At 52.3% G+C, this 26,003-nt stretch overlaps 1 protein-coding gene across 1 annotated transcript; it reads right to left on the bottom strand.

Annotated features, from left to right (window-relative positions):
* Nucleotides 1–324: 324 nt before the first annotated feature.
* On the bottom strand, nt 325–25,849 carry SLC4A5 (solute carrier family 4 member 5). Its single transcript, XM_062510798.1, has 23 exons — nt 25,600–25,849; nt 22,558–22,718; nt 21,856–22,011; nt 18,839–18,934; nt 18,073–18,128; nt 16,068–16,225; nt 15,898–15,985; nt 15,596–15,750; nt 14,636–14,779; nt 13,564–13,738; nt 13,089–13,222; nt 12,710–12,981; nt 9,923–9,984; nt 9,101–9,301; nt 7,121–7,234; nt 5,086–5,247; nt 4,378–4,556; nt 3,637–3,709; nt 3,407–3,475; nt 2,757–2,930; nt 2,006–2,173; nt 1,508–1,589; nt 325–359 (listed from the first exon to the last, which is right to left on the bottom strand). The coding sequence occupies exons 1-23, from the start codon at nt 25,650–25,652 to the stop codon at nt 325–327; spliced, it is 2,967 nt and encodes a 988-aa protein (XP_062366782.1). The 5' UTR covers nt 25,653–25,849.
* Nucleotides 25,850–26,003: the final 154 nt, after the last annotated feature.

Here is a 26,003-nt window from a genome sequence, read left to right as displayed (position 1 = left end):
CCGCCCAGAAATGAAAGAAAATCTGATGTTTTCCCATCAATCTGCAAAATTCGCGGAGGAAATTCCCAAAATTTCCGGATTCATAGTCTGGAAAATCCCCGTGGTTGTCACCGAGCAGAATTTTTGTAGCTCCGACCCCATAGCGGGGAAGACAAAACCTCCCCAAATCCAGAGGGATGCTGTGAAAATCCACGCAGATATTTGGGAATCGCTCAGGGATGGCGGAGCCGGGAGGATGAGCCGGGAGGATCCCAAATTTCCCGCAGGGATGGGGAGGGGGATCCCGGTTACCTGCGATCCATGTCCGAGCCGTTCGGGGAGGAGTCAGAGCGCGGAGCTCCAGGTGGAGGCCCTCTTTCCTGGGGGGACACGGAGCTGAAACATTCCCCAGGTGACCCCAAAAATCCCCCTTGGCCCCCACTCTCCGCTGCATCCCAGCTCCGAAATCACCAATTCCACCTTTTTGGGGCCGAAATCACCGATCCCACATTTTTGGGGCCAAAATCACCAATTCCACTTTTGTTGGGCCCAAATCACTGGTTCTGCTTTTTTGGGGGGGCCCAAAATCACCAATTTCATGGTTTTTTTGGGACTCAAAATCACCAATTCCACCTTTCCTGCAACAAAATCACCAATCCCACCTTTTTGGAGCCAAAATCACTAATTTCAATTTTTTTGGGACCCAAAATCACCAATTCCATTTTTCCTGTGCCAAAATCACTGATTCCACCATTTCGGGGCCAAAATAACCAATCCCAATTTTTGGGGGCTAAAATAACCAATTTCATTATTTTTTTTTTTGTGCCCAAAATCACCAATTCCACTTTTCCTGTGCCAAAATCACTGATCCCACCTTTTCAGGGCTGAAATCACCAATTCCACCTTTTTAGGGCCAAAATCACTAATTTAATTTTTTTGGATGGCCCAAAATCACCAATTTCACCTTTCCTGCACCAAAATCACCAATTTCACCTTTCTGGGGCTGAAATCACCAATCCCACCTTTCTGGGTGGTAGGAAGAGGAGGAAAACTCCTGGGAATTGCTGATTTTGGGGATGATCAGCGAGAGGAAAGGCCCTGCCAGCCGTTCAAGCTGCATTTGAGGAGTTAAACTGAGCTAAAACTCGCTGGAATGAACCCCCCCTCCCCAAATTTATTCCCGGGACTTTTGGTGAAGGTGGAGCCAAATCTATTCTTTCCCAAGAGGGTTTTGGGGGCTCCAAACCATCCCCAACAGATGTTTTTCACAAACCCCCATCAGCACCAGCTCAGGGGTGGTGAAACCCAGGAGATTCCTGGATTTTTTTTTTTTTTTTTTTTTTGAGATTTGAGGAAATCTTGGTGATCTCCAGGCTTTGGGAGGAGCGGTGCTCTTGTGCCTCTCCCCTCCTGGATTTGCCCTGGTCCCGATGAGCCAGGAGGGATCCGGGGTGCGTGTCCAGCGGGGTTAGTGCCGTGCGGAGCCCGCAGGAGAGGTTAGGGAGAGGCTTCTGGGCTCGTTACTTACGGCTGAGGCCATGGGGGCCCCCGTTTTGGGGCTGCGTGGGCAGGGGCTCCATGGGGATCTTAATGACTGAGGGAGGTGGGAACTGGGGAAGAAACGGGGAAATTCCTGGTGAAGGCAGTGCCTGGGGAGGCTTTGAGACTGTCTGGAGCTCCCAAAGGGACCTGAAACCTCCAGAGGAAGAGGAGGAGGCTTTGCCTTCCTCTTCCCAAATCCCAGGGCAGGAGTCGCACAGAGGCTTTGAGTGATGGGGGCCACGCCCTAAACCGGGGGATTTGGGCTCTTCTCCCTGAGGGTTTCCTATTTTTTTTTTTTTTGCCGTGATTTTCCAGATTCTGGGACATTCCCTGGAGTCTCCTGCCAGCACCACTTCTGTCTGTGCAGTGGAAGAGCTCCAGGAGGCCAAGACCTTCATCCCGAACCCAGAGGTTTCAGGGGGAATTTTCCCTCCCCAGCTCTGGGATGTCCCCACCGTCCTCGGGAGCCCCCTGGTGACCCCACGCCCACCTCCTCATCGCTGCTGCTCTCGCCTTTGTTGCCTTTTTTTTTCTTCTTCTTGTCGTCCTCCTTCTTCTTCTCTTTCTCAGGGATGATGTTGTCGATCCAGGCCAGGTCATGTTGGGAGAATACGAAATCCAGGAGCCGCCTCACCAGGATCAGGGCCAAGATCTGGCAGGGGAGAGGTCCGAGAGTATCTCAACCCAAGATCTGGTGACCACCAAGCCAAAAATCCCCTAAATCCCAAAAAACCCTTTAGTTCAAGGATGGGATCACCATGATGAGGAGGATGATGGTGGCCATAGTGGGACCACACCAAAAATTCCCTAAATCCCAAAAATCCCTTTAGATCAAGGATGGGATCACCATGATGAGGAGGATGATGGTGGCCATGGTGGGACCACACCAAAAATTCCCTAAATCCCAAAAATCCCTTTGGATCAAGGATGGGATCACCATGATGAGGAGGATGATGGTGGCCATGGTGGGACCACACCAAAAATTCCCTAAATCCCAAAAATCCCTTTGGATCAAGGATGGGATCACCATGATGAAGAGGATGATGGCAGCCATAGTCGGACCACACCAAAATCTCCATAAATCCCAAAAAAACTCAATTGGGGCGAGGCTGGAATTCCTGTGACAGGGAAGATGTTGGCAGCCATGGTGGGGCCACAATAGAAATTTCTTTAACACAAATTTTCCCTTAACACAAATTTCCCAGAAAATCCTTTTGGATCAAGGATGGGATCACCATGACGGGGAAGATGATGGCGGCCACAGTGGATTTGAGGATCCAGAGCACGGCCAGGCAGACGATCTGCACCAGGGTGAAGAGGTGGATGCGGCGCAGCGGGACGTGCCGCAGGAACACGTAGTCGGGCTGGTGCTTGGCTGGCATCAGGAAGAGCTTGCAGCGATCCCAAAACTGCCCGGGGAGGAAGGTCCAAGTTAATCCTCAGCCCCACCCGGCAGAAAAACCCTCTTTTAGTCCCCAAAATAGAGGAAGAGCTTGAAATGATCCCAAAACCACCCGGGGTGGAAGGCCTGGGGTTAATCCTCTGCCCTACCCCACAGGCTGCCCAGGAAAAGCCTCTTTTATTCCCCCCCTAGATGGGGAATTTGCTGGTTTTTGGTGTTTCTTGGAGGATTTGGGGTATCTGCTGTCCCATGCGTGGAAATTTTTGAGTAAAAAATCCTCCTTTTTGAGCCAGTTTGTGACAGTCTGTGGCCAGTGAGGAGGAGGATGAGGAGGGCAAGGATGAGGAAGAGAAGGATGAGGACAAGGATGAGGAGGATGAGGAGGAGGACAGAGGAAGAGGAGGATGAGGAGGAGGAGAACAAGAAGGAGGATGAGGATGATGGAGGATAAGGAGGAGGATGACGAGGAGGAAGGGCACTCACTTGGATGCCGTTCAGCGACGCCACGCCCATGTAGAGGAAGACCCCGTAGAGCACCGGCATGGGAATGTACTGGGAACAGGGAAAAACCACAGCCCTGAGCCCAGGGAAGGCAGCAGCTCCTCCCCAGGACCAGGGCACAGCGCTGGATGTCACGAGGACCAGGCAGGATCCGGCTTTTGTACCCCCATGTCCCCAGATCTCTGCAGGAGGGGACAACGGGAATGTTTTACCTTCAGGATAGGAGCCAGGAAAACTGAGATCCCCGTGAGCACGAAGACGATGATGCCGGTCACCCTCTGCTCCCTGGAGTGGGGACAGGAACAGGATCAGCCCGTGAGGGGTTCATCACCCCCAGGAACCACAGGATCACGAGTGGGGATGGGATTGATCCACCGGGGTCACGGATCCAACCCCAGACACCCCAAATTCCCACTCTGTCCATCCCTGGCAGCCCTGCACAGACACCCCAAAATCCAAACACTCCTGGAGCTCTGGCAGCCTTGGGGCTGTGCCCATTCCCTGTGCAATTCCCAGCACCCTCTGGGGGCAGAACCTTTCCCAAAACCCACCCCAAACCTCCCTGGCCCAGCTCCAGTTGTTCCCTGGGTGCTGTCCCTGTCACACAGCTCAGGGTCTGTCTCTCATCTCCCCCTCCCGAGGACGCTGGAGCTGGGATCACTGTCCCTCCGTCTCTCCAGCTGAATACCCCAAGCACCCTCAGCCGCTCCTCCAGACCCTTCCCTACCCTCATGTCCTTCCTCTGGACACTCTCCAATAATTTATTGGCATTTCTACATTGTATCACCCAAAACTGGGTGAGTTTTGTGTTTTTTGAGGCCACCCCAGCCCAGAGCAGAGCAGGACAATCCTGCCCTAGTCACACTGTCCCTGCTGTCCCTTCCAGGACAGGACAATCCCCCCCTGTCCCTGCTGTCCCCAGGACACTGCTCAGACCCTCCCCCAGGACTCACCTGACCCCCAGGAACTGGGGCTGCTCCCCTGGGGCGCTGGTCTCCGTCTCCATCTTGAGGCTGTCGATGTGGGCGATGGAGATGACGGTGGCAGCCACGTACCAGGGCAGCCCCATGAAGGAGCACACGGCCATCAGGATGCCCACCCAGAAGAGGTCCAGGTGGTACCCGGCTGCCTTCTGCAACACAGCAGGGGGGGCACTGTGGGTCGCCCGCAGCCCAGCACCATGGTGTGCCCCCCAGACTCCCCCGAGGCCTCTGGCAGGGCCTCGGTGTGCCCTGAAAGGCCTTGAGGCACCCGGTGTCACCCTGCTGCACGGATAGGGGGCACCTTGTGCCACCCCAAAGCACCCTGTGTCACCCCAAAGCACCTGGTGTCACCCTGATGTATCCCACATGGACATGGAGCACCCTGCGTCAACCCGAAGCATCTGGTGTCACCCCAAAGCACCTGGTGTCGCCCTGATACACCCCACATGGATATGAGGCACCCCGTGTCACCCCAAAGCACACTGTGTCACACTGATATACCCCACACCGATATGGGGCACCTGGTATCACCCCAAAGCACCCTGTGCTGCCCTGCTGCACCTTAGAAGGGCATGGGGCACCCTGTGTCACCCTGATGTACCCCACATAGACATGGGGCACCCTGTAGGGGAGCCCTGGGGTGTTCTGGGTGCTGTGGGGGATCCTCCGGGATCTCACCCTTAGCTTGTGCTCCTTCCTGTTGACGATGACGGCCGTGATCTGCTGGTCCATGAAGATGAGGATGGTGACGAGCAGGGCGGGCAGGGCGCTGGCCAGGTACACCCACCACGGGTTCTTCCCAAAGGGGAACACAAACCAGCCCCGGTCCACGCGGGTGGGCTGGGGAGGACAATGGGGTCGGAACCTCAGGAACACGGCACGGGTTGGGAAAACCCAAGGGATGGAGTTTGGGGACAACCCCATTGCCCCATCTCAGATCCATCCTAAATCCCGCACCCCAAACCACCCCCAAATCCTTATTGGGATCCCCATTGGGATTCTCATTGGGATCCCCGTTGGGAATCTCACCGGGATACTCATTGGGATTCTCATTAGGATTCCTACTGGAATCACCATTGGGATCACCGCTGGAATCCCCATTTGGATTCCCATTGGGATTCTCACTGGTATCCTCACTGATATCCTCATTGGGATCTTCATTGGGTTCCTCATTAGGATTCCCACTGGGACCACCTTCGGGATTCTCATTGGGATCCTCTCTGGGATTCTCATTGGGATACCCGTTGGGATCCTCTCTGGGATCACGATTGGGATCCTCATTAGGATCCCCATTGGGATTCTTATTGGGATGCCCATTGGGATTCTCATTAGGATCACCATTGGGATCCTCACTGGGATCACCATTGGGGTTCTCATTGTAATTCTCATCAGAATTCTCATTGGGATCCCCATTGGGATCCTCATTGGGATCTCCTCTGAGATCCTCTCTGGAATCATGATTGGGATCCCCACCGGAATCCCCACTGGGATCCCCACATCACCCCCTGGATGGGGGAGGAGAAATCCTTCCAGAATGGGGTTTTATGAATTTTGGGGCTTTTTACCTTGAAATCAGTGGGCACTTGGAGCTTTGGGGTGTTGAGTCCAAAAAGCACATCCAGTCCCACAAACATTAGTATGGACATAAAGATTGAGAAATCGCTAATGAGCTTACGGAGCTGCCGGCGAGAGGGGGAGAGAGAGAGAAAAGGGAGGAAAAGTGGCAAAAAAGGGAGGAAAACAAAAACAACAATAACAAAAAAGGAAAAACAACAACAACAAAAAAGGGAAAAATAGAGGAAAAGCAACCAAAAAAAGAGGGGAAAAAAGGAAGGAAAGCAAAAAAATGGAGGGGAAACAATAAAAAGGGAGGAAAATTAACAAAAAGGGGAGGAAAAGCAAGAAAAAAAGGGAGGGAAAACAAAGGAGAAAAAAAAGAGGGGAAAAAATAGAGGAAAAACAACAAAATGGGAAAATATTGAGGGCAAAATAGAGGAAACACAAAAAAAAGGTGGAAAAAGGAGGAAAAACAATAAAAAGGGGAGGGCAATTAAGAAAAAGGGGAGGAAAAACAAGGAAAAAAGGGGAGGGAAAACAAGAACAATGAGAGAGATAAAGGAAGGAGAAGAGTGAATAAAGGAGGAAAACCAATAAAAAGAGGAGGAAAAGAAAAAGGAGGGAAAACAAAAAAAAATTGAGGGGAAACAATAAAAAAGGGAGGAAAATTGCAGAAAAAAGGAGGAAAACCAACAAAAAATGAGGGGAAAAGAAGGGAAGAAAAACAACAAAAATGGAGGAAAAACAAAAGGAGGGGGAAAAAGGAAAAAAAGGAAGAACAACAAAGAGGAGAAAAAAAGAGGAAAAATAATAAAAAGGGTAGGGAAATCAACAAAAAGGGGTGGAAAAGCAAGAAAATGGAGGGGAAACAATAATAAGGGAGGGAAATCACCCCAAAAAAGTAGGAAAAACAGCAGAAAAAGGAGGGGAGAAAAAAAAAGGGAGAGGAAAAAAAGCAAAAAGGGAGGGAAAAACAACAAAAAAGGAGGAAAAACAACAAAGAGAGGAAAAAAAGTCAGAAAATTAGAATATTGTTAGAAAAGACAAAGTAGCTTTTCAGAAGGTACCTGGAGCTGCGATATCCCAAAAAAACACCCAAAGAGCTGGAAAGGAGCTGGAAAAAGAGCTTGGGAGGGGAGAGGGGAGGAGGCCGAACCTTGATGATACTGGGGATGTGGAGTTTGGGGGTGTCCAGTCCAAAACAGGCGTCCACTCCACAGAAGAGCAGGATGGAGAAAACATTGGAAAAATCAGCAATGAAGGCCCTGACCTGGAGGCAACACAGGGAAACAGGGTTGGAAAGGGAATTAACGGGGTGGGAATGGGAATTTATGGGGTGGGAATTAATGGGGTGGGAAGGGAATTAACGGGGTGGGAATGGGAATTAATGGGGTGGGAATTAATGGGGTGGGAATTAATGGGGTGGGAATTAATGGGGTGGGAATGGGAATTAACGGGATGGGAATTAATGGGGTGGGAAGGGGAAATAATGGGGTAGGAATGGAAATTAGTAGGGTAGAAATGGGAAATTAACAGGGTTGGAAAGGAAACTAATGAGGTATGAAAGGGGAATTAATGGGTTGGGAAGGGAATTAACGGAGTGGGAATGGGAATTAATGGGGTGGGAATTAATGGGGTGGGAATTAATGGGGTGGGAATTAATGGGGTGGGAATGGGAATTAACGGGATGGGAAGGGAATTAATGGGGTGGGAAGGGGAAATAATGGGGTAGGAATGGAAATTAGTAGGGTAGAAATGGGAAATTAACAGGGCTGGAAAGGAAACTAATGAGGTATGAAAGGGGAATTAATGGATTGGGAAGGGAATTAATGGGGTGGGAATGGGAATTAATGGGGTGGGAATTAATGGGGTGGGAAGGGGAATTAATGGGATTGGGAAGGGAATTGGGATGGAGAGGTTTGCTCCTGCTTTGAGGCCTTTCCAGCTCCGCTCAGCCACCAATAACCCAGGAACAACCCCCGAAATCCACACGTCCTCACCTCTCCTCCACCAGATGAGGGGCGCTTGGGATTGGGATTATTGGGATTGGGAGAGCCAAGGGAGAGAATCCTGGAATGGTTTGGGTTGGGGGGGGATCTCAAACCCCACCCAGTGCCACCCCCGCCATGGCAGGGACACCTCCCACTGTCCCAGGTGTTCCAACCTGGCCTGGAACACTTCCAGGGATCCAGGTACAGCTGCAGCTCCTCTGGGAATTTCATCACAGCCCTTCCCCACACTCATTCCGTCCCAAATCCCATTTAAATCTCCCCTTTCCCAGTGGAAGCCATTCCCTGTGTCCTGTCCCTCCATCTCTTGTCCCCAGTCCCTCTCCAGCTCTCCTGGAGCCCCTCCAGGCCCTGCAGGGGGCTCTGAGCTCTCCCTGGATCCTTCCCTTCCTCGGGGGAATGTTCCCAGCTCTCCCAGGCTGGCTCCAGAGGGGCCCCAGCAGCTCCAGATGCCCCAGGTGAGGTCCCAGCCCTGCAGGTGGGGGTCTCACCTGAGCGGGGCCCCGGAACTGCTGCCCAGGCTGGGGCTCAGCCCAGGGCCCCTCTGGGCTCATGTCCAGCCTCTCAGGCACCCAAACCCCTCTCCCAGCCTGGGTCCACCCCGTGAGATTCCCTGGAGCTTGTCCAGGCCCCTCTGGACATCCCTATCCTTCAGGATTGTCCCTTGGTGTCACCTGCAAACCTCCCAATGGTCCCCTTGACCCCTTCGTTTCCATTGTTAATGAGCACATTAATTAACTCTGGCCCCGACAGGGACCCCTGGACATTGCTGGTCACTGATGTCCATCGGACTCTGGGCTGGTGACCACTGCTCTGTGTATGGGATCACCCAACAATTCCTCATCCATCATCCCACCAGTTCTCCATCCGTTAATTGTCCACCCATTCATTGTCTACCCATTAATTGCCCACCCATTAACTCAACTCCAGTTCAGAGAGGAGGATGTTATCAACAGCCTCACAGAATTCCAAAAATCAGGACCTAAAACCTCCCAATTGTGGCCAAAACCTCCTGAAAACTGGAGTTTATTTTCCTGGCATTCTTCGCCTCCACCAAACACTCCCGACAGCTCCCATTTTCCTTCATTTTTGGGAAAGGGGTTGGCAGAACCTGGTCCTTTCCTTACCTTGGTGGGGAAATAGCGGCTGAATTTAAATTTTTTCAGGGTCAGGGTCATGGAGTAGGTGCCAAAGAAGAGGATGAAGGACATGAGGGCCAGGTCGGGCACGAATTTGCAGGATTTTCCCACCAAGCTGCCGCCGTATTTGAGACATTCCTTCTTACTCAGCTGAGTCCAGTCCAGAGCTGTGAGGTTGATAGCATTGGACTGGCAAGAGACCCCCCAAAAAAGAAAAATTAGCAAAATTTGAAATTCTTGCGGCGTGCAGAGAAAGGGGAAATTCCAGCCCAAATGGAGCAAAACTGGCATTTTTAATGTGCAGCATGGGAAGAGAGGGAAATTTCCTGTCCAAGGCCCCAAATTTGTACTTTAAGGGATTGCATTGTGCAAGAAAAGGAAATGTTCCTGTCTAAAACCTCACATTTTGTGTTTTAAGGATCTCATTGTAGAAGAAAAGGGAAATTTCACAACTGGATTGAACAAAATCAGCGTTTTTAGCAACTGCAGCTTGCAAAAAGTGGACATTTCCTGGTCAAACCCCCAAAAAGAGCAGTTTGAGCCATTTCAGCATGCAAGGAAAAGCAAATTTCCAGAGATGCTGCCACTGGGATACCAAAAACCACAGGCAAACCCCAGAGCTGGTATAAATTTGGGGAGGGAAAGTGTGAATTTGGTGCTGCTGAGCCACGCTTGGAACCCAGACCAGCCCAAATTTGAGTTTCCCTCTCTCCGAGCTGGCCCATCCCTCTCCTTGAGTGCTGAAATCCCTCGGATCCGCGCTCCCCCATCCCAAATTTCCCACTGGGACGAGCAGATCCCATTTCTTACCAGAGAAACATTAGTGGTGTTCGGTGCCACTGGAGCTGAAGCATCGAACAAGGTCGCGTTGGCTGCGGGAAAGGAGTCGGTTATTGAGGTTTTGGGGCTGAAACGGAACTTTTGGGCATTCACACCAGCTGTGCCTGGCAGGGATCAGCATCCCGAGATTTCGGGGGGAAAGCCCCCTTTCTCTAACCCCGCAGTGACTTCTCCATGATTAATCCCACGCACCGGGGAGGACGCGGCGGCTCCCATGGTGGCTTCTCCCTCCAGGGCTGGTGAGGGCCGGGGCCAGAGGGGATTTTTTAGGAGCTTCCCAGTTCCTAAAATTTCCTGGAGCTTCCCATGGAAGCCGCCAGGAGTAGGGTGGGCTTAAAACCACAGGGGTGGAAGGCTGGGAAAGCAGCCTGGGCATTTATTTTTGTTTTTTTGGAGAGGTGGCACCCAAATCATGCCAAATTTGCCTTTTGAAAAATTATTCTTTTTTTTTTTAAAAAAATTTTTTGGGATGGTTTGGTGTCATCAGTGCAACATTCCATCTTTTCGAGCCCCCAGCACCTTCTCCTCCTTGGCTCTTCAGGCGACGCAGCTCCGCAGCTCCGGGAGCACACCCAGGTTCTCTCAGGGTGCCCCTAAAAGAGGGAATTCGGGAATTCCGGCACTGCTTTGCCACCCCCCTCTTCCATCCTCTTCGCCAAGCAGGAATTTCAGCCGCCGCATCCATCCCCGTCGCCGGGGATTAATGAAGGAGAAGCTGGGTTAGGACAGAGACCCCGAAACTGCCGGGACCAAGCTCTGGGGAGCAAACCCGACCCTAAAAACATCAGCTTTGTTCTCATTTTTCTCCTCCATAACCTTTTACTTTTCTGAAAACCTATTTTGGGATTTTTACGCCTTTAAAGGGCGGCACGGCACCGGTGGGGTTAAAGAGAGGAGCCCTAAGGGGTCTCCTTAAGCCTTTTTAGAGAGAGAGAAAAGTCAAATACATGGGGAAAAAAAATAACAAGGGAACCCCCCATGGGGGGAGAGTATCAAATATTAAAATAATTTTAATATTTAGAAGGCGATACTCACTTGAGATTGAAATCAGCCCCAATTGATGTGTGCAGCAGAGACAAATACGGGACAAATCAGTTATAATAATCAAAAATCAGCATGGATGAAAAAAAAGGGAATTGAAAAAAAAATAAGGATGGAGGGGAGAATAAACATTATTTCTAGAGGAATTTTAAATCCAGCCTGGACACGGTTGCCTTTGGCAGCCAGAGCGAGGAGCGGGATCGGGAATTGGGGCATGGATGCCTCACGGCTGCTCGGGGTTTGCTCGGAATGGGGGCTTGGAGAAGGGGGAGACCTCCCTGGAGGCTGAAGACTCCTCCTGTAGGAGCCACCGGGTGGATCCCGGGGGTGCTCACGGTTCTGGAATTCCAGCTCCGGGGGTTCCGCAGGTCTGCTTTGGGGGGCTCGGCTTTGGAAGAGCTGGGCTGGTTCTGGGTGCTGCTCTGGGCTCTTGGGTCCTGGCGGGATCGTGGTGCTCATGGAGGGGTGGATAAGCGGGAATTGAGGAGAAATGCAGAATTCAACCCAATCACTGCGGCTCCCATCAGGTCAGAGCTCTCCTTGGAATGGTGGATGGGGTGGGAATGCATCAGGTGGGGGTCAGAGATGCTTTTCTTGAAGGAAGGAGACAGGCAGAACTTCACTGTGACCTTCATCCATCATCATCTTCATCCATCATCGTCTTCATCCATCATTGTCTTCATCCATCATCGTCTTCATCCACTGTGACCTTCATCCATCATCGTCTTCATCCACTATGACCTTCATCCATCATCATCTTCATCCATCATCATCTTCATCCATCATCGTCTTCATCCATCATCGTCTTCATCCATCATCGTCTTCATCCACTATGACCTTCATCCATCATCATCTTCACCCACCATCACCTTCATACATCATCTTCATCCCCCGTGACATCGTCTCCATCCACTGTGACCTTCAACCACCATAACCTTCATCCACTATCATCTTCACCCACCATCACCTTCATCCATCACCTTCATCCACTGTGACCTTCATCCATCATCATCTTCATCCACCATCATCTTCATCCACTGTCCATCTCCTCTGGCTGCAGCTGCTGCTTCACAAAATTTAGATTTTTGACATAAATTCAGCTCCTGAGAGAGTAGGCGTTCACTGCCGTAAGCCCAAAGTCATCTCTGCTCCCTTCCAAGAGTGTCTGGGCTCCACAAATCGGATCTGGGAACATCCACAACGTCTATCCAAGAGCAAAACCACAGAAGGACCATCTGCTCAGAGCCTGATGGCCTCTCCTTTTGGAAAAGGAGTGGAAAAAGAGGAGGAAAAACAGTCCATGGAGATTTCCACACCCAGCTGGGACATCCTGGGGTATCCCGGCCACCAGAGAGCCCAGAAGCACTCCAGGTGTTTTCTGGAGATCCAGTTTCCATCAGCAGCAGGCCAGAATGACCTGAAATGTCCCTTTTCTCCATATTTCCTTTTATCCATCCATGTCTGGCTGCTCCAGGCTGAGATCCCGACTCCCTGTCCACTGTACCCCGGGAAGCACTGAGTCCTTCATCCAAGGGGGACAAGGCTCTTCCTCCATCTTCCAAACCCTCTCAGAGGAGGATGATGAGGACGAGGTCTCTCCACCCCAGGCAGCTGCCTCCTGCCACATCCTGGGCCAGCCATCCCACGGGATTTATCCATGCCAGGACCTCCCTCCCACCCCCAGCTCCTGCCCGGGTGGCCCCGGGATGAACTCACCTGGGTCAGGGGCGATGCACTCGCATTTGTACATGGTCACGTAGTCGGGCTTGAAGTCGGAGTTGATGGGGTAGTATTTGAAGGCCCCGATCATCTTCTTGATGGCATCGTAGATGAAGATGAAGCTGATGAGGGTGGAGAAGCCCTCCTCGGTGAAGCGCGTGATGTACTTTATAATGAAGCTGGCGTCGGTCGCCACCAGGATAAGGCACTGCAGGGCCGAGTGCAGCCCGATCCACAGGCGGAATTCCATGTAGTCAATCCCGTTGCCTCTGGAAGAGGGGACAGGGGGCACTGTGAGGCTGGCCGGGGGCTCAGGGACACGTCCCACCCCCACAGGGACAGGCCCTGGTGTCCCCTGGGGTGGCCCAGCACTCACTTGCTGAAGTCGAAGAGCAGCTTCTCGAAGATGAGGATGGGGCCGGTGCTGCTGAGGATGATGAGGGGCTGCCCAGCAAAGAGGCAGAACATGGAGCCGGCCATGGCCGTGCCCAGGAAGCTCTCCATGACCCCCTGGGGACAGAGCAGGGACAGCGTTATGGGGGTGCCAGGCCATGCCACAGCCCCATGGATCCCCTGATGGAGCTGGGGCTGAGGGACCTTGGCTCATCATGGTTGGGACCCTGTGCCACTGCTGCTGGCCTTGCCATGGAGGGAATTCCAGCGTCCCAGGGCTGCCAGTCCCACCTAGCAGTGAATGTCCACCCCCAGGAGCTTGGCATGGCACAAGTAAGGTAAAACACATCCCATCCCATCCCATCCCATCCCATCCCATCCCATCCCATCCCATCCCATCCCATCCCATCCCATCCCATCCCTGCTTGTCCCCAAGCCAGTGACACCCCAGGCCACACCTGGTAGTTGTCGGTGGCGTCCCCCAGCAGCCCCCCAAAGGTGATGGCGTTGGTGATGCAGCCCAGGTAGATGAAGAGGATGGCAGAGATGGACTGGATATGGAAACCCTCATAGAAATCACTCGGGAACCAGGGCAGCTTCCTCTTGATATCCAGGTAGAGGCCACCGCAAAACCTGTGGAGATACCACCAAGGATCTGGTGACTTCCACCAAAACAGAATTGTGGAATCCTGGAGTGGTGTGGGTTGTGAAGAGCCTTGGGTCCCATCCCATCCCATCCCATCCCATCCCATCCCATCCCATCCCATCCCATCCCATCCCATCCCATCCCATCCCATCCCATCCCATCCCATCCCATCCCATCCCTGCCATGGCAGGGACACCTCCCACTGTCCCAGGCTGCTCCAGCCTGGCCTTGGACACTTCCAGGGATCCAGGGGCAGCCACAGCTCCTCTGGGAATTCTATCCCAGGCCCTCCTCACCTTTCCAGCCAGGAATTCCTTCACAATATCCCATCCATCCCTGCCCTCTGCCAGTGGAAGCCATTCCCTGTGTCCTGTCTCTCCATCCCTTGTCCCCAGTCCCTCTCCAGTTCTCCTGGAGCCCCTCCAGGTCCTGGAAGGGGCTCTGAGCTCTCCCTGGATCCTTCCCTTCTCCAGGGGAGCATTCCCAGCTCTCCCAACCCGGCTCCAGAGGGGCAGAGAGGCTCAAGCATCCTGAAATCCTGGAATGGTTTGGGTTCATACGAGTCCTAAAACCCCTCGGTCCCACCCAGGGGCACCTCCCACCATCTCAGGCTGCTCCCAGCCCTGTCCAGCCTGGCCTTGGACACTTGCAGGGATCCAGGGGCAGCCACAGCTCCTCTGGCCAGCTGGGAAATTTATAATTATTGATACAAAAATATAATTTTATAAAAAAAACCACAAAAATAATCCTGGTGCTGACAAAAACCCATTCCCACCAGGTTTTCCCCCCTCCGTGCCCCTGACACCCCAGGACGAGCCCACAGGAGAGGCTGAGGGATCCCAGCACCCTCCAGAGATTTTTGGGGGAGGGGGCTCCTCACTCACCTGCCGGTCCAGGCCAGCTCCTCCCCAATCTCGTGGACTTCGGGCATCTCTCCATCATCGCTGCCGCCACCACCGCCCCCAGCGCCCGCCCCGCCGGCTGCACCGTTCATCTGCCCCACTTCGTTCAGCGAGAACACCGACTTCCTGCGGGACACCGGCACCGCCTCAGATCCACTCCAGCATTGCCAGATCAGCACCGCCAGATCGGCACCACCAGATTGGCACCATCAGATCGGCATTGCCAGATAGACATTGCCAGATTGGCATCGCCGGATTGGCACCACCAGATTGGCATTGCCAGACTGGATCAGCACCAGCAGATCAGCATTGCCAGATCGGCATTGCCAGATTGGCATTGCTAGATTGGCATTGCCAGACCAACATTACCAAATTGGCATTGCCAGATCAGCACCACCACATCAGCATTGTCAGATCAGCACCGCCAAATCTGCATTGCCAGATTGACACTGCCAAATTGGCATTGCCAGACCAGCATTACCAAATTGGCACTGCTAGATCGGCGCCAGCAGATCGGGACAGCTGAGTCCCCGTGTGAGAACCATGGCCCAGGCTGCAGTGCAGCTCTGGGCCTGCACCAAGTGTGGGTTTTGGAGTGAATTTGGACAGATCCAGAACTGGGTTTTGGGGTGAATTTGGGCAGATCCAGAGCTGGGTTTGGTCAATTTGCAGAGTTGTGGGATGGGTTGGGTTGGGAGACACCTCAAGGATCATCTAGTTCAACTCCTGCTCCAGGCAGGGTCATCTCCCACTAAAAGTTGCTCCAGGAGAGTGGAAACAGCTCCAAGCCGACCTGGAACAAAACCTGCTGCAAATCCAGCATTTCTGGAACATCTGGAGGGGTTATTTAATGGGATGAAGCCAAGCAAGGTTCTTGCTCCTTTGAACTGGAAACACAGGAGTGGCCACAGGCCTGTGTTCAGCCCCATGGCCTCCACCCACCTCTTCTCAGCCGAGGGCACTTTTTTGGGAGGCTCAATCCGAATGTTGGGGTCCCACTCGCCAGGCGGGAGGACGATGACCTCGTCTAGGAACTCATCGATGCCGGCAATCAGGTCCTCCCTGTCCCGGGCTTTGTAGGCAACGTCACTAAAGAGCTGGGGGTGGACATGGGACAGGAGTCAGCCTCCAGTCCCATGTCCTTCTGGGAGTTTAAATCTCAATTTTTGGGGTGATAGGATGGAAATTGCTTTTTTTTACTTGGTTGTGAGCCCAAATGAGGGCCAGGGGTGGTGTCTACTCACATCATCCACCATGAGAGTCGCGATGGCCCTGCCGATCTCGTTGTAGGATCTGGCTTTTCCCGCCGGACCCAGGAGAATGAAGAGGAATCTGGAGAGGAAAAGGCGCCACGTTGGCGGCCTCGGTGCTGCGGTGCCACCAGACTGCCCAGCCCCCAGGGGACGGCGCTCACCTGGTGGGGACGGGCACCTCCGTCACCCCGCCCAGCATTGTGGCCTGGAGCAGCCGCACAAAGGCCACAAAAGGCTTCTCCAGGAACTCCACCTCCCCCACCAGTACGTTGGAGGCCTCAGCATCCTTGGGGATCTTCTTGATGAACTTGTTCTTCAGCTGGTGGGAAAGACAAGATTGAAGAAGGGAGCAGTTGCCAAAATATGGGTTTTGCCCCCCTTTTTTTCCCCCAAAGTTGAAGCCTCAGGCTCCAAGATTTCACCTCTGGTTGTCCCGGGACTCCCAGAGGTGGGGACTGAGAAGCCACACCTGGGAGTCAGGCATGAAAAATTCACAAAGCCGAATTTCTTCAGAAATGCGGCTAAAACCAAGACTGGTGCTAAACTGCACCCCCAGGGCTCTGCATCCCAACCAGCAACATTTGGTTCTGCTCCCCTGGGTTCTCCGCAAAGAAAACTCCCCCTGTGGAAAGCCTCAGCCAAACCCCAGGGATGCTGAAGCGAGCCAGGAACATTTTTGGAGTTTATTTGCACAAGCACTGCATGAGGGGAGGTTTTCACTCCTCGTTCCTCCCCAGCCCTATTCCGGGAGCTGGAACAAATAATGGGAGTAGGAAAACCTCATCCATGGATTTATTCCCCAGGTCTCTTCTCCCCTGCAGCTCTGTTCATTGCGAGCCTAAAAGGGTTCAATACCAAGCCGGGCAGGGAGTTATGATAATCTATATGGCAGCATGAGGGCAGGCATGTGAGTCGGGCAGCCACCTCGCCCCGTCCTAATCTTTTAAATCCAAATGGAAAAAAAAAAATCATAATAATAAAACAACTCCTCCAGCAGCTCTGGAATAAGAGCAGGAGTTACCAGTGGCCACTAAGCTTCATGTAACACTTAAAAAGTCCCTTTGTAGTGGGCCTAATAGGGCGATTAAACCTAAATGCTTTGCATATTTTGGGATTAACCCTCCGAACCCCATTGCTGGAGGGGATATTTGGGGTTCCTGAGTGGGCACCAGGATGGATTCATTTCAGGAGGTGGCCTGGAAACATTCATGGTGTCCCTGTCCCTTGGCTCCCAGCAGTATGTGGATTTCTGTCCATGAAATCCGAGGAAATAAAACATTTACTGTATTGGGACTCTCCCTAAAGTGCACCACCCCAGGTAAGCCCAGCAAGGACATCCCGGGGGAAAAGCAAATTGTTATCCCATCCCACTCCCTAAAAACCCAAAGCAAGTTGTTATCCCATCCCATCCCATCCCATCCCATCCCATCCCATCCCATCCCATCCCATCCCATCCCATTCCCTAAAAACCCAAAACCAGTTGCTATCCCATCCCATTTCTTAAAACCCATGGGGTCGGTGAGTCTGCCTTCAGTTCATGATGAAATCACAAAGAGAAAAAAAGCAAAGTTCATACAATGAACCAAGTATTCCCAGAAAAATAGTATGGGATGGGAGCTGGACAAAATCCCGCTGCTCCATCCCATCCCCAAGCCGGGACCTGCCGGAGCTGCAGCTGTTTCCCAGCTCCCTCCTAAAACCAATCCCAGAAAGAAAACCCCCCCATGGCCTCTCAGCTGAGCTTTGCATTGAGAGACCCTGGGAAAAGCAGATCCCATCCCAAATTCCAGCCCCTCATCTCCAGAGCTGAATCCCTGTGCTCAATCCCAAGAGCTTGGCTGGGATTTATCGCCCTCTCCCAGCCAATCCTTTGGGATTCCTGCACTTCCAAACACTCTTCCTGTCCTCCCTGAAGATCTGAAAGGAATTTTTGCCCCATCCTGATGGATTTGAGCTGCCCCAGCCTCTGGCTTGTCCCTGATTCCATGCTGAGAGCTGGGGCAGCTTCCCCACGGATCCCCAGTGATCAACACAGCCACCAACTCCCCTAATTAGGAATTTGTGTGGATATTGACCCAGCCAAGGCTCGCACGGACCCAAACACCCCCAGAAGCCAGCAGGGGTTGTGTCGGGATGCTCCTCCCAGCAGGATTTTGGGATGGGTACCTGGTCAGTGCTCGGCGTGTCCGAGATGTCGTTCATGCTCCGGCTCTGGGCGTGACCTGGTGCAGGGAAGGGAGGGAATGTGAGGAAAAGCCATCCCTGGCACCAGGAGGAAGCACGGTGGGGAGAATTCGTGCAAAGAAATAAAATATTGTTGACGGTATCCAGGCTTGCAAAGCAGCAGCAGTGCTGGGAAACCCCAGGAATTTGGGAAAATTCCTTCTCTGAAAGGGTAGAAAGGCTGGCACAGGGCAGTGATGGAGTCCCCATCCCTGGAGGGGTCCAGAAACCCTCTGGATGTGGCACTTGGGGATATTTTGGGGACATCGTGGCAGTGCTGGTGTTCCATGATCTTTTCCATGGGTTCTTTTCCAACACTAATGATCCCAAAACTCCAGAAATGGAAGCATTTCCAGTCTTAGCTGCACAAACCCAGCTCAAAGGTTTGGATGGCATTTCCCACCAGCCCTCTCCCAGCCAAGCAATCTTTCAGGATTCCCTCACTCTTCCAAGCTCCATTCCTTCCCTCCCTAAAGATTTCAAGGAATTTTCTCCTCCACCCTAAGGATTTTGAGCTACACCAGCACCCTCACTCAACCCAAGCTCCGTGCTGAGCTTCTGGGACCATGGTGGGATCTCACTTCAACCTCCCGCTCTGCCCTTGTAACTTATTTGTTTTTCCAGGGGATTTGTTTATCCAGGGAATCTGTTTCTCCAGGGGATTTGTTTTTCCAGGGGTGTTTCGGGGCGGTTGGTGCCCCCCACTCACGCAGGCGGCCGTAGCTGGCACTCTGCCGCATCCGCAGGTCCTCGGTGGAGCGGTGGAAGGCGGCACCGGCAGCCGGGCCCCGCACGGGGCTGCGGGCTGGGAGAGGAGAGAGGAGATAGGAGAGAGGGCCGTGAGATGAGGAGCGGGATCCCATTGGGAATGTCAGGGCAGTATCCTGTTGGGAATGTCAGTGCAGGATCCCATTGGGAATGTCGGGGCAGGATCCCATTGGGAATGTCGGGGGAAGGATCCCATGGGGAACATCAGGGGCAGGCAAGAAGATTCATCTGCCCAGCACAGGAGACACCACAGCTTTGCTTTTCCCTGCTGTGCTCTTATCCCACCCATCGGAATATTCCGTTGGCAATGAGGGGATATTGATGAAGATATCCCATCCCAAATCCTGCTGCCCCACACAGGAGCCACCGTACCCCCCATCCCCGTGCTCTCTTCAGGGCCATCACTGGCTCCAGAGGGGACATTTCTGCTCCTTGGCAAGACCCAACATTCAATTTGGGGTTTTAATCCCATAATTGTCCCAAGAAACCCACGCTTGGGATCTGCCATGGACTTCACACTCCAAAATATTCCCATTTTCCTCCATCAATCTCCACGTTTCTCCTCCCTAAACGGGCGATGAATCCCACTTTTCATCTCAATCATTTGAGCTGAATTGACTCATAACATTTCCTTTTCCCTCCCGAATTTTCTTTCTTAAGCACAGCATTTTCTTGGAAGACCTCCTAAATTCCCAAAATTCCTTCTGGGAGACCCTCTGGACCACTTTTGCTGAGCTGCTCTGCATCTCCTTAAGGCCCCACCTTCCACCACAGAGTCTCTCCCTGCTTTTTTTTATCATTAAATCCAATCAAACCAGTGACAAAATTCCCGCTGGATTCCCATGCCCACAGGATTTATCCCGATATCCACCATGGAGCTCCTGTCAGCACAAGAAACAGGAGGGACTTTCCCTTTCTCCACCATTTCCTCTTTGGAATGTCCCTCTTGGGGAACTCGGAGCGATTCCATCCCCTCCATCCCATTTTCAGGGACCAAACCCAACTTTCCTAAGCCAGGCTCTGTTTTGGTGGATCCTAGGTAAAACCTGGCTCAGATATCCGGTGCCGGACACAGGAATGGGAATATTGGTCACTGATGGTCACTCTCAGGAGCTGCTGTGCCTGGCAAATCCCAGGCTCCACCGAGTGACCTCCCGCTAAACCCGAGTGAATAATCGGGAAAACAACCAAATCCCCTTTTGTAAGGGCTGGGAAAAGGCGGGATCAGCCGGGAGCAGACTGGATTTGTCTGTGGCAGCCGCGCCAGGAAACCCCGGCGCTAAGCCTTGGTGCCCACACTACGCCATTGTCCTTGTGTGACGTCACCACACAGTGATGTTGTCATCACACAGTGACATCGTCACCACATGGTGACATCATCATCACACTGTGACATTGTCACCACACGGTGATGTTGTCATCACACAGTAACGTTGTCATCACACAGTGATATTGTCCCCACTGTGATGTCATCATAGTAATTGTCCCCACTGTGCTGTCATCATAGTCACTGTCCCCGCTGTGATGTCATCACACAGAGTCACAGACCCCACACTGTGCCATTGTCCTTGTGTGACATCGTCACACGGTGACAATGTCCCCCACAGTGACATCATCCCACAGTGATGCTGTCATCACATAGTGCCATTGACCCATGGTGATGGCATCACAAAGTGACATTGTCCCCATGGTGACATCACCACACGGTGACATTGTCATCACACAGCATTATTGTCCCCACCGTGATGTCATCACACAGTGACGCTGATGCCACACAGTGCCATTGTCCCCACCGTGATGTCATGACGCAGTGACATTGACCCCACAGAGTGACACTGTCCCCATGGTGACATCATCACTCAGTGCCATTGTCATTGGTCAGGACCACTGCCCCAACAGTGATGTCATCAGTGATGTCATCACACTGTGCCATTGTCCCCACTGTGATGTCATTGTACAGTGGCATTGTCCCCACATAGTGATGTCATAATATAATGAACTTGTCATCACACAATGTTGTCATCATCATACGGTGATGTCACTGCACTACGATGTCATTGCATAATGATGTCCTCACACAGTGCCAGTGTCCTTATGTGATGTCATCCACAGTGATGTAATCACTCAATTACGCCATCACATAATGACATCACACAACGACGTCACCACACAGTGACATTGTCATCACACTGTGATCTTTTCCCTTACAATGACATAATCACACAGTGATGTCACCAAACGATGACTCTGTCCCTCCCATAGCCACATCCTCTGTCCCACAGCCCTGTCCCACAACACTGTCCCTGTCCCACAGCCTTGTCCCTGTCCCACAACACTGTTCCTGTCCCTGTCCCACAGCTCTGTCCCTGTCCCACAGTTCTGTCCCTGTCCCACAGCCTTGTCCCTGTCCCACAGCCTTGTCCCTGTCCCACAACACTGTTCCTGTCCCTGTCCCACAGTTCTGTCCCTGTCCCACAGCCTTGTCCCTGTCCCACAGCCTTGTCCCTGTCCCACAACACTGTTCCTGTCCCTGTCCCACAGTTCTGTCCCTGTCCCACAGCCTTGTCCCTGTCCCACAGCTCTGTCCCTGTCCCACAGCCTTGTCCCTGTCCCACAGCCTTGTCCCTGTCCCACAGCTCTGTCCCTGTCCCACAACACTGTTCCTGTCCCTGTCCCACAGTTCTGTCCCTGTCCCACAGCCTTGTCCCTGTCCCACAGCCTTGTCCCTGTCCCACAACACTGTTCCTGTCCCTGTCCCACAGCCTTGTCTCTGTCCCAAACACCTCCTTGGCTCCCAGGTCCTGGTGACCCCTAAACCCACTAGGGCAGAATTTTGGGCTCCTTCCCATCAAGCGTGACACATGGGTGTCCCAAACCCTTGGGCTCCTCCTTCCCTTCTCCTGAGATGTCCCTCCCCAGTGCCCACGGGTGTCACCAGGCAGGACCCCGAGGACTCACCGGTGTTGGAGGACACAGATTTGCCGATGTCGGCCAGGGAGCGGTGGATCGGCTTCTTGGTCTGGTGGCGGTGCTTGCGCAGGAGGACATAGCTGAGCTTCTCCCGCAGCTCCGGCTTCAGCAGCCCGTCCTCGATCTGCTTCTCGATGACATCGTCTGAAACATGTGGCTGTGATGACCCCCAAAATAGCCCCAAAATCTGTCCTCAATCCTCACTGACATTGTCTGCAACACACAGCCACGGTGACCCAGGAGTGACCCCTGAAATCCCCAAAATTGGCTCTTTGAGCAGTGACCCCCAGAGCCCCCCAAAATATGCTTCTTGTGCAGTGACCCAGGGGTGACCCCCAAGGTGCCCCAAAATCTGTCCTCAATCTGCTCCTCATTGACATCATCTGCAACACACAGCCATGGTGACCCAGGGGTGGCCCCCAGAACCTCCCAAAATCTGCTCCTTGAGCTGTGACCCCCAAAACCTCCAAAATCTGATGCTTCAGCAGTGACCCCCAAAATCTGCTGCTTTAGCAGTGATCTCCAGATCCCCCCAAGACCTCAACACAACAATTTCTGGGAGCAGCTGATGGCTCCCAACTCCTCCTTTTGCTCATTCCCGGACAAATTCCATGTATGGAGCAAATAAATGAGTTTAAATCCATTCTCAGCATTTTAGGACTTGGAGGGAAAACCTCCAGAGGCTCCCACCTATAATTTGGGGCAATGAGTATCCGTCCAGGTCCAGGAGCACCGTTCCTGTCTGGAGACACGTCCGCAGCTCAAAGAGGCTGTGCAGGGACAACGTGGACACGTGGGGTTTGCTCCACCTCTCGCCACCTTCCTCCACCTTCTCCTCGAACTTGATCCACCTGGAATGAGAGCAGGATGGGCCCGGAATGGGGTGGGTGTGGGGATACGAGAATGGCTTTTCATGGGGAGTTTCCCTGCTTGGAAAATACGGATTAATTCATCTCACAAAGTTCTCTCTCGTTATCTGGTGTGGGAAGGGAGAATCTGTCGGAGTTGTTCTCTAAAGGGCTGCTTCTGGGATTGTGGATTGGAGGAAAAACTCCCAGTACCCCTAGGAAACCCAAACCCATGGATTTTTCCATCCTCACATTGCTCCTGAGAGGTTTGGGAGCTGTGGATTGGAGGAAAAGCTCCCAGTCCCACCAGGAACCCCAAACCCACAGATTTTTCCCTCCTCAAATCGCTCCTGAGGGATTTGGGAATTGCAGAGTGGAGGAAAAACTCCCAGTCCTACCAGGAAACCCAAATCCCTGGATTTCTCCCTCCCCAAATTGCTCCAGTGAGTTTTGGGAACCTTTCCCACAGAGGTGACCTGGTCTGAGCCTGGATCTGCTCCTGCCTGGAGCAGACTGTGGGAGAGCAGCTCTCAGAGCATTCCCAATGTCCCAATTCCTTAGGAATGCTCAGCCCCCACCCTGAGCATTCCATCCCTGCCACGGGGGACAGAAGGATTTGCAAATCTTTGGAATTCAGCCCTTCCCTTCCTTGATTTTACAATGAAGACTCCAGAGAAACTTCCAGAATAGGGTGGATGATTCCTCCCAAATTCCTGGGAATGGGGCTTAGACTCTTGGAAGGGCAGCTCTTATTTTTTGGGAAAAAAAAGTTGCTTTTCTTCCGTGGATTTTCCTTCCTGGAGTTCAACCTGACGTATCTGAGCGGGATTTGGGCTCCAGTGGGAAGGACAGAGGAGGAGAAGGGATTTTAGGGGCAGCTGGTGGCCCCGGAATGCCAAGGGGGAAGGATGGGGAAAAGCCAGGATGGGATCAGCTGCTGCAAAGAGAAAACCTCGGGTGTCCTCACTAAAAGACTCCCCAAATATTATCCGGGAGCACCAAGAATGTTTCAGCAGAACCCCAACATCCCCTCAAAACCCAACACTTGGCCCTGGCACCCATCCCACAGCTCCCTGCCTGGATTCCTCTGGAGAATCCTTTCCTCCGGCCCTTTGGCTTTCCCTGGGATGGAATTCAAGCTTCCCGCGGCAGCTCCCGCCAAGCGCCGGCGCCACTCTCCCAAAGCCGATTACGCTGCTTTTCCTCTCCTTTCTGCCCTGTTTTCCTGAGGAATTTGGGTTATTAGGGAGCTTGGGACAGAGTGTGGGATTCAGGGCACGATTCCAGCGGTGCCTTTGCCCTGGCATCGGCATCCCAGGATTCTTTCGCCCAGGTTACGGTGAATTCCCACCTCCCTGCTGCTCCCAGCATGCCAAATTCCCACTTTTCCCCCCATTTATTGTGGATTTAGGTGCTCATACCACAAAACTACTCGCCTGAGGATAAAGGGTCCCAACTCAGCTGAAGGGTGGGAATTGGGATTTGGAAAACCTCCGTGATTCAAGAAAAAAATCCCATTTTCCCCCCATTTATTGTGGATTTAGGTGCTCGTACCATGAAACTACTCGCCTGAGGATAAGGGATCCCCTGGCCAGAGAGTGGGAATTGGGACTTGCAAAATCAGGAGAAATTTGGAAATCTCCACCTCCAGCCCTCCCTGATGAAAATCCCGATGTAAACATAGATTGTTTTGCCTTCCAAGGTTTTCAGTGAGTGGGAAGGAAGAAATAAACATGGATTTATGGAAAATTAAAGATTTTGCCAACATAATCCAGACACTGCGGAGTCAGAGCAGGGATTGGAACCAGAGGGATCCTAAGGAGCTTCCCAAAATTTGGCTGATACAAAAAAACCAGCCCAAAATTTGGGATGGGCATCCACAGGGCCTAATCTCAATTTATCCCATTCCCTGGGATCAGAATTCCACACCCAAGATGGGAAATCCCACAGGAAAGGGTTTGGGATAACACCTGGATAACAGGTGTTTGGGATAACAACTTCCCAAAAAACCCCAACCCCGCTGAGATGGGGAAGGGAAAATCCCACTTGGATTTTGGATCTTCCCATGGAAAAAATTCCAGGTCAATGAAACAAATTCCACTTGCAGCTCCTTTGATAATTCTATTAAGGATGGAGCAGGTGGGGTTTGCTCTTTTTTTTTTTTTTTTTCTTATGGATCAGGGGTGGGAAGCATTTCACTCTTCGCCTGGCCAGAAAAGATGTGGAGGAAAAAAAACTGGGAAAATGTTCTTTATTCCCATTTCCCAACTGGAATCTTCCAGTTTCCCAGCACCTTATCCCATTTTTTCACCCTCCCAGCCCTTCCTGCAGGACTCTGGTGACTCCAGGGGGAAAAGCTCCAGCTCTGGGATTGATCTGATTTGAGGAAATTCAGGACAAACTGGGAAATCTTCTGGCTCATCCTCAGGATGCAGCTGAGGTGCACATTCCCCTAAAATCCTGTTTTCCCTGCATTTTCCTCATTTGGGAATGTCTTTTTTTAACACCATTATAAACAACGCTCATTCCCTGATATTCCATTTCCAAACCCTCCCCTAAATCCCATTTTTCCTGCATTTCCCTGATTCAGGAATATCCTTTTTTCCTGACACTTGTTCCCTGATATTCCATTTCCAAACCCTCCCCGAAATCCCATTTTTCCTGTATTTCCCTGATTCAGGAATGTCCTTTTTTCCCAGTGCTCATTCCCTGATATTCCATTTCCAAACCCTCCCCAAAATCCCATTTTCCAGAATTCCCCTGATTTGGGAACGCCCTTTGTTAACACCGCTAAGATCGACGCCCATTCCCGGATCCCGCTTCCACGCGGGGATATTTTGGGATGGGATTTTTTCCTGCGGGCCATTTCCAAATCCCAGCTCACCTGGCGGATTCCTTCCACTCCATCTCGTCGCCATCGTGCTGCAGCGTGTCCATCTCCGTGAAGAGCGTGGGGTTGGGGGGCTCGTCGTCCTCCCCCAGGATGTAACGGAGCCTCTCGGCGGCCGGGGACACTGCCAGGGAAAAAGAGCCGGAATTCCATGAAGAACAGGATGATCCCCCTCCATCCCCACTGGGAAAGGCCTCCGAGGAGGGTTTGGGATCACAAAAAAAAAAAAAAAAAGGGATAAAAACGGAGGGAAATGTTTAAAGGGAGGAATGGGGAAACTGCAAAATGATCCCATCCCAAATTCTCTGTGGGAAGAGATGAGGGATGCTGAGGAAAGGAGGAGTGGGATGAAGGTCCAGGAACCAATTCCCATCGAATTCCCCTTTCCAGGAGTTTCC

The sequence above is a fragment of the Cinclus cinclus genome, chromosome 29, assembly GCF_963662255.1.
Source record: "Cinclus cinclus chromosome 29, bCinCin1.1, whole genome shotgun sequence".
In the NCBI taxonomy this organism is placed as follows: Eukaryota; Metazoa; Chordata; class Aves; order Passeriformes; family Cinclidae; genus Cinclus; species Cinclus cinclus.
The sequence above is the reverse complement of the archived record's forward strand: the minus strand, read 5'-3'. Positions and strand labels throughout refer to the sequence as shown.

Excerpts from the sequence above, each read along its gene's own strand:
- SLC4A5 (XM_062510798.1), bottom strand. The coding sequence starts at position 25,652 with ATGGACACGCTGCAGCACGATGGCGACGAGATGGAGTGGAAGGAATCC. Across the intron at positions 22,012-22,557 it reads CTCATTGCCCCAAATTATAG|ACGATGTCATCGAGAAGCAG; the intron begins GTGGGAGCCTCT and ends CACATGTTTCAG. Across the intron at positions 2,174-2,756 it reads CCATCATCTTCCCCGTCATG|ATCTTGGCCCTGATCCTGGT; the intron begins GTGATCCCATCC and ends CTCCCCTGCCAG.